Source organism: Typha latifolia, chromosome 2, assembly GCF_019914945.1.
Source record: "Typha latifolia isolate L0001 chromosome 2, TyphaL0001v2, whole genome shotgun sequence".
Taxonomy (NCBI): domain Eukaryota; kingdom Viridiplantae; phylum Streptophyta; class Magnoliopsida; order Poales; family Typhaceae; genus Typha; species Typha latifolia.
Window position 1 is genome coordinate 15,036,303 of NC_133087.1, and position 13,417 is coordinate 15,049,719.

The 13,417-nt window shown below is 35.4% G+C and overlaps 1 protein-coding gene across 1 annotated transcript; it reads right to left on the reverse strand.

The window, feature by feature from the left end:
- Positions 1–1,702: 1,702 nt before the first annotated feature.
- Positions 1,703–12,261, reverse strand: LOC140782520 (ras-related protein RABH1b-like). The gene is made up of 6 exons (XM_073129131.1): positions 12,024–12,261; positions 9,672–9,742; positions 8,590–8,678; positions 8,206–8,317; positions 2,912–3,002; positions 1,703–2,264 (listed from the first exon to the last, which is right to left on the reverse strand). The coding sequence occupies exons 1-6, from the start codon at positions 12,138–12,140 to the stop codon at positions 2,118–2,120; spliced, it is 627 nt and encodes a 208-aa protein (XP_072985232.1). The 5' UTR covers positions 12,141–12,261; the 3' UTR covers positions 1,703–2,117.
- Between the last annotated feature and the right edge of the window lie 1,156 nt (positions 12,262–13,417).

Genomic DNA, 13,417 nt, shown 5'->3' on the forward strand with positions numbered 1-13,417 from the left:
TGTAAACTTTGTGGTTCATGTCAACTTTGTGGTCCCTTACCACCGAAGCATGATATCACTGTGAACTTTTCTCAAACCAAAAGAAGGGAGAACTTATATTTTACCCTTGCACCAATATTTAATTAGTTCCGATAATTTTATTTATGTCACTTTATTCTATTATAATTATATTTAAATTAATAATATTATTTTTTTCATCATATCTGATCAGTTTATAAAATTAATTTTAAAGATATTCATTAGAAATAAAGTTGTATATAATTTGATAAGTATTTCAACACATTTAAAATAATACTGATTAAATTTTATAAATTAAATATATGTATATATTTTTATCATATATTTATCACTTGAAATATAATCGGAATCATTTTAAATGTGTTGAAAGCTTTATCTAATTATTTACAATTTTATCTCTAATAAATATCTTTAAATTCGACTTCTAAATTAATCAAATATAATTAAAAAAATTAATAATTTTAATTAACTATAAAGAAATAAAGTGATACAAATAAAATTATAGATCTATAAAATAAATTTTTATAGGTCGAATGTACGTTCTGAAACTGTAAATAAAATATCTATAGTATATTTAAAAAAAAGAAGCTATAGGTCAACATGACAAACATTAAATCTTCAATGCACCAGTACAATCTGAGTAGACGAGCAACTTTCTTCAACATGTAATCAATCAAGCTTTTATTGAGGTCTCGACTAATAATAAATGTGAAGGAAATGATGACAGACAAAATTTGCTTGTCTGCTACCTCAAATATGCACGAAAGCCAAAATTGATGCAGTAAACACTACATTCAAGATACTATTAAAAATAAAGAGATTATATTTTAGTGCAAGAAAGGAACGACTTTGAGAGTTACAATTCAACAAAATGCATCAGTTTCTTCCTCACTATTGCAACTGATGGAGGTTTCCCTCAACGGAGAAAACTCCAAATGCATTCAAGCTGGTACCTGGTAGGTAAGGAGTAGCTCCAGGACCATCTTCAGTTTCTAGCAACACAATCGTGTGGGTCATTACGATATGGCTTAATTTGCTTGTATGTGCATGTCCATCAAAACATAAACAGTTCCTTGACGCATTTGAGAGAGAAAGGCATTCTCTCTTTCCTACTTTAAAACACTTTTACATTTTCCCCAGCAAAAGAAAAAGAAAGAAGAACCAGAGGAATATAGCAGTCGGATTGTATGCCTAAGGATCAAATCTAAAGAGAGGAAAATAAATAGAAAGAGAGAAAGATGCTAATCTAATCACTTGGTGCGCTAAGAAAAGTATAGTAATGTCAGAAGGGATCACTGACCTCGTTTCATCATAGGTATAGCAGACTGAACAATGCCAGCTTTGCACTTCAGGGACCTGAGGCAATTTAATTTCATCCAAATCTTACTAGAATCATCACTATGGCCCATCCAGTAGGTAGAGGGCAAAAAAAATATGCAATGAAGATCGGTACCATCTTGATGTAATTATAGATAATCATTCAAATCATTATTTCCTTTAGCACTCTATGAATGCCATTTTGACCTGTAAAACAGCTGATAGAATGATGGCAAATACACATCAGCTCAAAAAGGCCATCTGAAACAATAATAAAAAGAAGAAAATAGCATATATGCATTTCTTACATTCTAATAATCGCTTTAGATTTTAAAGCAAGATTGTAAGAACTCCAGAAGCAAGGAGGTAAGAATGGAAACTATTGCCACGAGAGTACTATTAACACATTAAAAGTTCAGGTCCAGGAAAGTTTCATCACAGGCAAATACTAGGAATATATCACACAATAAAATCTACCTCTAGGCTTCTAAATTCTAATATTCATTTACTCTAGGCAGACGTGCACCATGGCACATCCAATATAGCTAGTTTAAGCCACAATAAAAGAACAGCTCCTGCAATTACAGTGCCAAAAATTCTTTAAATTTACTAAATGTGAACTGGAGTAAAGCACACAATAACGAGATACTAGTTCATCACCACTGCACTGCAATCTTCATGGATCCTCCTTTGCAGATGAAGCTCTGATGCAAATAATGTTGTATAGTCAATTTATAGCTGATAACCTTATAGCTTCCATTGGAACAAAATCTGGATGAGGTTCAACAACTGCAGCCCCCAGACTGTGGCTGCGACTGGGATGAATTTGCATTTGTCGCCTTCAAGTTCACATCAACCATGTCTTCTTGCTTTGTTGAATTAAGGGTCTCCATTCCTGGAAGGGCAGCAGCAATCTTGCGAAATAGTGCCTGCAGCGACCTCGCCAATTGTTAGTATTCACCTTGTGGAAATAGATACAAGAAAGAAAGCAGAATAGTATAAGATGCAAGATGGAGAACTGAAACGATAATAAAGAAGAGAGAAAAGAAAGACAAGTAAAAAAAGTACTGTTGTAGATAATATTCCTTGTGGATTTAGTATTTATTGCAAGCGGAACTGGTAGCTAATAATCCTTGTGTACTAACTGAGAGGTCTCTACAAGTTATCAGTTATCCTTTCATCTCCACATGCACTTCCACTTTTAAAGAAAAAGGATCAGAATTATTCAAAGGATCGCCTAATAGTTTCCTACAATCTGCTTTTCAATCGTCCAACATGTTCCATTTTCAAGTCAAAGAAAATGATGATGATAACCGTTAAAACCTTGGATGTCATTCCTTAGCATAAGCAATTTGATGGTGTACATAGTTCTACATGGCAAACAGGATTTGTATGCTTGAAGTTAAACCCATTTATGCACCTCCTTGTTTTGAATAACCATAGAGCCGAACCATAGAAACATCTGCTCTATTTGAAAATTTATCATACTTTGTATGCTTCAATCAAACCCAAGAACTCTCTTTGGAATATTTCCAAAGTGGTATGGTGCCATAAAACCCAAGGAAGTGAAACACACCTTTATATTAAAACCGGCTTTGGCACTTGTCTCAATAAACATGACGCCAAGATCCTGTCCTTTGGCTTCTCCTTCCTCTATTGATACTTGCCTGTTGTATCAGAAAGAAAATCAATCATATGCAAACATTTAATGAGGCTTTAAAATTAAGTTGAAGACCTCTTGACAAGCAATACGTCAATAATAAAAGTAAGCAATATGAATATGAGAGTAAGGCTAGGTTGAAAACCTCTAAAAAGATATATGATCTACTATTTTCTTGTTTATCTTATACTTGTCTCAGCAGTGCTTTAGATACTACAAAGTACTATGGTTTAAACATCCAAGTAGCTCCAGAAATTACATAGGGTGAAAAGAACCTACCACCAGTACTCTTTATTGATTCTTCTTATGATTCACTTAGCAATGACTCGATCTTTTATTCCATTCCGCTAGGATTAATTATTTCTTCTTTTCTAAGCAATAATATGATCTTAACTGAACAACCCTCATTTGAACTTGATAAAGGTCAGGCAAGAAAGTAGTTAGCATCAGATGATAAAGGTATTGTACTTCCAAATTACTGACTAAAGTTTACACAGGTAAGAGGAGGTTAGGTACCAAATTAAAGCAATAATAAGATCTCTGTGATTACTTGCATAGGCAACAAATAAGAAGTTCTCCCTTTTCTTTGCATTTGTACAGAAAAGAAAATGTCCACAGCACATGCCTAACTTTGCCAGAGGAGGTATACTTTCCTAGGTAATAACTACACAAATCGATGTAAATGGACCCATATTTAGATTACCAACATAAACAATTAAACATTGACAGAAAAGGATCCAATTATAGATAACCAAATTGAGTTTCAGTACTAAATATAGCACTCAAAATTCAGTATCTAAGTCAAAACAAGTACAGAGAACACCTAATTTACCTATTTAACAATTCAAAAGTTTTAGATCCCTGCTTTCAAATAATCCAAAAGTAAGAAATCTGACTAGGATGACACAATGGATTGTTCCCAAGAGTACGAGTAAAAATGAATCAGGCTCAGAGGCATAAGAAACAAGGAGCTTGCTTCTTTTTTTCTCCTTTAGTTTTGGTAGTAAGCATATTCAATAATGTACACTGCAACTGCTGTTTGGAGTTTGCTTTCGTGAGTTTTTGACTAAGTACTGCTACAGTGTAAATTATTTCTCAAAGTATATCACTATTCAAATTATTTCTCAAACTAGTACAATAATGAAATCATTGTCCCAAACAGTGATTTTTAGTAGATTAATTAATTTTTCAATACCCTGGAAAACCATTAGGAAAATAATTGTCTTAGACAACGAAATTTTTTTCACCATTATTTTATATAAAATGCTTTCAGAGAAGACAATTTATAAACTATTATATAAAAAAATTAAAATTGAAATTCAGAGGAGCTATGGTCTTTATTTTGCGATTCTAAGCGCAATTGGTTGAGAGAAATAATTGTCATTTTATCTTATAGATCTTTTTCATGTCTTTACAATGATATATTTTATGTCCAAAACATATAAACCAGTGCAAAGTTATGATAATATAAACTTTTTCTTTATATTTTAAACTATTAAAAAAATGATTAATTTACTAAGAATCATTGTCTAAGACAGTGATTTTTACTATTGTACAAGTTTGAACAATACTGTATTTTGAAAAATATGTTCTACTATAGCAGCACTTTGGTAAAAAACTCTTGCTTTCGTAACCACCACTTTTAGTTTGCAAGTCAGCTCTCCTATATAAGGCTGTCAAAATAACTCAGCAACTTGTGAGCCACTCGAGCTCTAAACAAGCCAAGCCGAGCTCAATTTTTTGGCTTAAAGAAGTAATCGGGCCGAGCCGATATAGACTCAGCTTGTTGCATACATACATATATAATTTGAGTTATTAGAACCATTGGATCTTCGATCCAATGAATAGTAAGATATATATATATATATATATATATATATATATATATATATATATACACTCTCTAAAAACTCTAAATCTCACTATGACCCATTGCCAATCTTGCCCAAAACCCTTCCAAAATTTATCGGCCTTCTTCTTTCTTTCACATTCTCACAACTTCTCACTAGCAGCACCCCAACTCTCCACCTGCCTTGTCAAAATAAAAAAATAAAAATAAATAAATAAATTTAGGGGTTGAGAGAGAGGAGGGTGCACGTGCAGCCCCTCCCTTCTCCCTCTCCGGCACGCGATGAGGTGCAGGGCAAAATCGCGCCTAATCCGAATTGGATTAGATCAAGATTTTTCTTTAATCTATAAATTTAAAAACCCTAATCCCCTCTCTCTCTTTGCTTAACCATCTCAGCCCCCCCCTTCTCTCTCTTCTTCTTCCCCTCCTTCGTTTCTTTTTTTGTTCTCACCGTCGGAGTCGTCGTTGTGGAATCGGATCGCCGGAGCGCCAGAGCAATCAAAGACCACCATACGACTCGTCAGTAAGCCCTCTCCCACCACTCAAAATTAATTTCAGTTTAATAAGGCAAAATGAAAATACCTAAAAATTAGGGTTCTCGACTTCATCGGCAAATCAGGACGGCCGACGGCTTCGGGTCGCAACCGCATCGTCACCGAAAGCTTCGTGCTCCTAGCCCAGTGTCGGTGATGTCTTCTAGGGAGCCTTCGTGGCTCCAATCGGCGTCGGCCGTCGGTGGTGAGTTTTCCTCCACCTCGTGCGGACGACAAAAGTAGAGAGAGAGAGAGAGAGGGAGCCGGTCGTGACCCGCCACCGGCAAGATCACCGGCGGCCTCTCTCTGATTTTCTTCCCTTCCTCATGTCGGACGCGAGGAGGGAGAAAAGGGGTGGGTTGGGCTCCGATTTAACTTGAGCCAACCCCTTCTTTTTCTTTTGAGTTTGGGTTCGGGTTCGGGTTCGGGTTTGGATTTTGGATCCACAAACTCAACCCGAACCAAATAAATTGGATGGGCTGCGGGCTAAACCGCAACCCAATCCATTTTCTCAGTTGGGCCTTGGCCTAGCCTGATTAGTTTTCCTTTTTTGGCTGGGCTTTGGCCCAGCCCGATTAACTTCATTTTTGGAATGTGTCGGGCCAGCAGTAGCCCAGCCCAATCCAATGAGTAAATTAAACCCATTTTAGTTCTTTTTAGTTTTTAAATTTTAAAAATATTGATATTATTCAAATTAAAATTTTATTATTATTTATTATTTAAGGTGGTGATTTTTAGTACGTGAGCTAGAGATTTGAGGTTTCGGTTGTCTTGCCTAGACTCAGATGAGTGGGTTCACTCACATATTTATTTTTATTATATTTCGTACCTTTGTCGGACCATGTAATTTTCTGTGTGCAAATTTATTTATTTCATCCTTACGTGCAAAAATTTAATTGTTATATTATCTGTGTGCATTTAATCATTATATTCAGTGCATCACCATACTTTGTGCAAATATTAAATTTAGTGAAAAGAAAAAATGAGACTAGTATTGGTACGACTTAGAGAACAATCCCGGTATAAATCACTTGCGATTTTCCGTGGTGACTCAAATCTATCTGGAAGTCCAGAGAAAAGTCCTAAATCAGATCACTGCGGTGACTTTCTTAGGTGACTCTGGCAGGGTTAGAGAACAGTACTATGATGAATGAGAAATTTTCTAGGTGACTCTAACTTCTCTCAACGGTTAGTGGAAAAGACAGAGTGTATTGATCACATAGTGATACCATCTGATGACCCTAACTGGATCAGCTATGAAGAAAAGTCCCGAGCGTCATCTCGAGGTGACTTCTAGTTGATGTTGATCCACAGGGTTTAAACCCATTGAGACATATGACAGTATATATTTGAAAAAGATGTTAATATGTTAAAACCATGCAAGGTTACAACTTGTGACTCTTTCTATTGTTATCGTTGTTATTATTTAAAGAGCATACCTATCGCATATTGTTATGGATATTGTTGCTTTTAGTTTAATTTTATTCAGCATTAATATGATTTAAAATTTATTTAGTTTTCGAGTGGATTCCACTCACTGAGCTATAGTTGTTGGCTCATGGATTCTTTTTTTTTGTATTTATTTATCTATCTCAAGTAATAGACAGCGAGGCGACTGAGCGAGATGTACCCGGACTCCACCTCCACTTAGGATTCACCTATTTACTTTTCCGCTCATTTAGATTTTATGCTTTAGATTAGAAGTTTTATTTATTTAGTTTAGAGACTCAAATATTAACATTGTTTTATGTTTATTGCAATTAGTTTTGAATTTTCATAAAACAGATTTTTTTTTTATCTATTATTTTGCCATCGTACACGTAGAATGTATTAATAAGACTCTGTGTATCTTAAGCATATTGAGATGCATGGCCGATCATGATTCCTATTTCGGGTCGTAAAATGCCTTCTTTCTCTCACCAAACCTCTGATGGCACTCCGACTCTCCACTAACCTTCTTTTTCTTCCTATTGCCTCCTCGCAATTTGTTGTTGGTAGCACTCTGACTCTCCGCTAGCTTCTTCTTCTCTCGCTAAACCTTCGACAACACTCTGACTCTCCACTGGTCACGCCTTTACCAACTTTTTTTCTTCTTCCTCTCGCCTCATCACAACTTGTCATTGATAGCACTTCGACACTCCATCGGCTATTGTAGTCTACAAGTTGCCTTTGATTCCCTTTTGATACAAACTTTGCAAAAGAAGTTGTCGATTTTGGTGCTTGTTTGTCACCTATCTTCTCTAAGCTTTTGTGACCAAGTTGATTCCGTAGACTTGAGATTATATCTATCCATCATGAGGTCATCAAAATCTAATTCTATTTTGGCAAAAATTTGAATCTTTTTTTTCTACATCGATTACCCTCATGATGTTCATGTCTTGTGGTTTATTAATGTTTTTTCTGTTGATTTTTTTTCCTATGCCCATGAAACACTTTTGAGCTAACGAGCCAAGCTCGAACTTTCTCGAGCCTTATCGAGCCAACCCATTTTAGCTTGTTTCAAGCTCAAACTTTGAAGAAAAAAAATCACTATTATAATATTTTGACAACCCATTTTAGCTCAGTTTGCTCAAGCTCGGCTCGTTACACCCCTAGTCAGCTGTAAACTTTCTATGTTGTGTATGTATTATAATACATGTATAATAAATACTTGGTACCTATGCTTTGCACACGCATTAAAGGAGACACTCACTAGTTCCAAATAGTTCACCTCAATTTACAAGTCCTACCCTATCATTACTTTGGAAAGTAACCAATGATGGACAAGTTGACAAAATTAAAAAGAGAAAAAATTATAGTAAAAGCATAAAAGCATCATCACTGATCACCTCTTGTCAACAAGGTCTGTTTTGTTTCCAACAAGCACAATGATGACATCACTGCCCCTCTCTGTGCGGACCTCTTCTATCCACTTTGAAGTGTTCAAGAAAGACTGCCGGCCTACATCAAGGGAAAAAAAAAGGAAAGAAAAGACAGCATGATCAATTAAAAGCTTATATGTGAACAGAGGATAGTGAAGAATAACATGGGAACAACCTTCAAAATCTCAAGTATGAAAAATTTATACAGTTCAAAAAGCATTCAGAAAAATAATATAAGTATAACTTTCTATTAAAAATCTTTTGAACTTTAAGAATGAACATTCTAATCCACAGTAGTGATGCGGTTCATGTTCGATTGTCTTGTTTATTATACTTCATAAGAAAGCATACTTGCAACATCATAGACAATAACAGCAACAGAAGAGTCCCTTATGTAGCTGGGAATTAAACTTCTAAATCTCTCCTGGCCAGCTGTATCCCTGTCAGAGTAAAAGAAAGAAACATAAATAGTTGAATGAGATCCTCAGAGTATAAAGCACAACACAATGAATTTAATTCAACATAATTTTAATTTCTAACATCATGTATCATCTTCCGAGTGGCCTTTCTTTGTGATCAGATATCATCTTCCTAAGATTGACATCACTAACTGGGTGGTAAGGATTGCCACACACTTGCACATAGGTAGTTGCAAGTTTGATCTACAGAAAGAGGCTTTCAAATAATACATCTAGCCTTCCTAGAGACTGCACAAGAGGGAGCTCCATGCATTGATGCAGTTAGACGTGCCCAATTTGTTCTTCCTAATAAAGTTGGCAGTTCATTTTCTTTGTCTGCGACCTTATGTTTTACATAATGCTAATCAATAAGAAGCTCTCAGTAGTCAGCTAGATAATTGGTTCAGCTTTACAAAAAGAACAGCCACAAATTAAATGGAAGAGGCCAGAAATAGATAGAAAAAGAAAATTTTACATCTATCTTTGAAGCCCCAAGTTTGAGTGTTACTGTGGAGTCAATTTTGGTCTTTCCCAATAAGTTTAGGGATCAGGAGTTACTTGTTTTGCAGGAAGGAATGAAGGGATATAAAGGGGCCCACTAATTATTGTCGTTAGGTAACATAGCCCCAAAATTTGTAGCCTTGAGCCCCAAAGTATGCGGGTGACCACTCTTCGGGTCAGGGGCCTTAGGCAATTGCCTAAGCTGCCTAGGGCTTGAACCAGCCCTAAGCCCAAGACAAACAAAGTTGTGGATAGAAAATGAATTGCCTGGTATGAAAAAAGAAAAGGAGAATGATAAGCAGAAGAAGATTTTATGGATTAAAAAGATGCACTGAGGCTGTCACTTAGCATATGAATGACACTACATTACAGTATTATACACAACAAATGTAGGATTTGGGACAAGAATATGTTCATCTGATTATAGTGCCGTACAATTGATTAATGTAAAGCATAGTGAAAAAATGAGCATACCAAAGTTGCAGTCTGACAGTTCGGTCTTCAAGATACATAGTTTTTGACAGAAAATCAATGCCAATTGTAGCCTGTTCATCAATGTAAAAAGTCATGGGCACGACAGTTTAAAAATTAAAATGTTTCCACTGTTACTGTCTTACTAATTTTAGATGATATTAAATAAAGATATACTTTACAAATATAAAATAATATCAGACTGCACAATATTGGATGAAATAGGAAATTAATACTAGAAAAATCCTGCAACAATTAATTAGTTCTTCTTCCTCGCTGAATACAAATGGAAACAATCAAGCAATTGATTAGCAATTCGTAATTCAAATCAATGTTTTAAAAAGCGGCCGCGGGTGGCAGGCGGTCACCCCACCGCCTAGCGCCTAGGCGGAAGGCGAGCGACAAGGCGAGTGACAAGGCGGTCTAGCATTTTTAATATAAATAAATAAGTACAGTATATACAGAAATTTTAATAGTGCACTAAACCAAAACACTAAATAATATAATCACATTGGCTAATTGCTTATTAGTGATAACTGAATAACTGAGATATCTATTCACTAACTCTAGTTTATTCACATGAATCACATTTCAAAATTCTCTAATCAGAAATTATATACTTAAATACCAGGCAATTAGTAATTCCCCAATAATAATGCATGACAATGAAACAAATTCCTTCTCTGTAATCTTAATTCAATAATTCATAAAGCAATTAGCAATTAACTCATTTAAATTGATTAGTTTTATTAAACCCGGTCCGCTATAAAACCCAACCCGCTCACTAATAACCGCATCTCAACTTGGCGAGCCGAAGCGCTAGCCCACCAAGTCGGGCCAGGCGACCCACCTAGCACTATTTAGTGCCTAGGCAGCCCGCCAAGGTGCTTAGCCGCCTTTTGCCGACGCCTTTCAACATGGTGGGGCGGCCGGTGCACCGCCCTGCCATGGCGGCCGCCTTTTCCGCTTTTCAAAACAGTGATTCAAATTAATCTTAATTCTGAAATATAGAAAACCTATAAAAGGGGCCACTTTCCTAGTGGTGGTTATAGATAATAAATATCCTTTGGTACAATACACCATCCTATATTTGTGGGTAAGTTCCTCCGCAAAGCCCAAATCTCTGTACCACCAAAATGTCAAAGACTGGAATGTGTCCTAAAGATTCTGTGGCAGACTTTGAAAAGAGCATCAACAAAGGGGCAATATTTACGCATGCCTTTTATAAAGTTCATTATGATATGTAAATTGACACATTATAATTACTCTGCCTAAATGTATCAATCAAACTGTTAGATGGGGTCTGACTTACCACTTGACTCGATTTGTTTACCATCAAGGCATTGCCTTCATGAACCATTAGCGTAATCCTAACATTTTATGATGGTTCCAGTAGCAACCTTTATCACAAAAGCCTATCGATTTCCAAATCAAGTAGTTTAAATATATGAAATTCTACATAAACTAAATGAAATAATTGGAATTCTTCTGAGTAATTGAAATATTGAAACAAGTAGAGAAAAGCTTCCATTATGTAGATTAGTGAAATAGTCCATAGGGGGACAATCCACAAAACAAAAACAAAAAAACAAAAAAAAACAAAAAAAAAACCAAATGTAGTTCATTCCAATTCGGGAGAGCAAATTATGCACCCTAAAGGACTAAATACTGTATAAGGCAACTTAGGATGCGCAAGCACTCACACAGTATCAGTAGAGAAAGTAGCAAACACAACCCCACAAAAGAAAAGGAACCTTGACGTCATTCAATTGACAGCCTTGATCAATTATCTTTCCCACATTCAACACAAAATGGTAGCCAGTTATACCGAGATTAATTCGCATTTCAGTTGTCCTACATACATACCAAGCAGAAAATAAACAAGTTTCAGCACTCCAACAAGAAAGGTACATGAGTTTGAGTCCGCAGATAAGTCAGAAAATAGAAGCCAAATTCCAACAAGTCTCAGTGGTGGCTCAGGAGGAAGAGGGCTAACTGATTCATTGTTAGAATCAAGTAGTGACTTAAAAATGAGATCCACAAAAGTAATAGCTCTACTGTTAATTTTCTGATTCTAACAATGTCTTCACGCAGATCCAGATCTCTCGATAAGTATCGGCCTAAAAAACGGACGATTACAATTAAGTGTCACGTAATCTTGCAATCACTGGGAAATCAAGAGCTAGATCTCACATCCAAATAAACTTATACCAAAGATATCTAACCAAAAAGATCCCTAGCCCATTAAACAGGTAAGATCTCCACCACTTAACGAGCATCTACAAGGAAACCAAAAGAGGAATGAAAGATCTGAAACCCTAGTTCCGAGATCAAGGTCGGGAGAAGGAGATCCACCTGATAGGTGTTGTCGAACTTGTCGTACATGAATCTAGTGATGATGCTCGTCTTCCCCACCGATTGATCACCCAAGAACACCAGCTTATACTTCGCCAACGCCGACACAGGAGCCATCACCACCTAAACCAGATCGATCGATCGATCGATCGATCGAGCAGCAAAGTGGAAGCTAAGAGAGATGGAAACGAATGCGAAGGCGGAAGTGACGATACATTTATACATCTACATACATCTCTTACTATATATATAATTGCCGCTGATAACTTTTAAAATATCATAACACCATTTTGCCCTTTATATAAAGTATGTAATATATTTTAAGCCTATTTAATGTTACTCGATATTTGATTATATGGAGAATAAAAATACTTTATTCTCCATCTATTTGATTATATAAATATTTTGTCAAAAATTGAGAGAAAGAAGTTTTTAAAAATACAACGACAATTATAATATTTTAAAAAACAAACATTAGTAATTACAATTAAAAATCTCATTTTTTTTACTTTCATATAATATTGTCATTTTGCTATAGTAAATTTTGGTATGATAATGGACTCATCTCTTAAGAGAACTAGATTAAATGTCGATTTTCTTGCTCTCCTCTATGACTTGAAAATTAAATGACGATTTTTTTTTGTAAATCACTTGCTATGTTCGTAACTTACGTATAAATTGTTTTTCTTAATAAGTATAATTTATTCTAAGAAAGTTATTATCTAATTCAACAATTTATGCATGTTGTTTTTTCGTTCAGCGACTTATATGAAAATCATTATCCTTTAATATTTTTTTCTCTTATTTTGGTGATTTATTTAGCAATTTATATGACAAATTAATTTTCATATAACTTGCTTTTTAATTCAACTACTTATATTTGAAATCCATTATATGGTTCAACAATTTGCTGAACTAGACGAAAAAAATAGCATATGGCTTTTTTAAAAAAATAAAATATATTAACATAAAGTTTCACGATTAGAAAGTGCTCAATTGATATCAGAGGCACAAAACTGTAAAAATAATGGGGGCTTCAACTCAGCTACAACCAAATCCTTAGGATGTTTCCAGGCTTGCTAGACAATCAAACACCCGATTGGCCTCGCAAAAAACAAAAGCTTCAACACCAAGTAATAGCATGAAGAGGGCCGGTTAGTTAAGTTAGCATGCAGCAATTTAAGTAATAGCATGAAGAGCATCCAACATTGCAAAAGCTTCAACACCAAGTGTAGAAGCATACTTTCCATATCAATTGCCTACAAGAATAAGATCACCATTAGCTTGTTGAGCAACAAAGCCCATTTTCACCCAAGTCTAGTGGCCTCTATGAAGAAACCATTTGAATTGATCTTTATCTAACCCGAGGACGTTCCCACTAAATGGAAGGATCG

Bases quoted from the DNA above. Each gene is read 5' to 3' on its own strand.
- LOC140782520 (XM_073129131.1), bottom strand. From the start codon at position 12,140: ATGGCTCCTGTGTCGGCGTTGGCGAAGTATAAGCTGGTGTTCTTGGGT. The intron at 9,743-12,023 runs GTGGATCTCCTT...ATTGATGAACAG, and splicing joins AGTTCGACAACACCTATCAG to GCTACAATTGGCATTGATTT. The intron at 2,265-2,911 runs GTGTGTTTCACT...AGGTCGCTGCAG, and splicing joins AAGCCGGTTTTAATATAAAG to GCACTATTTCGCAAGATTGC.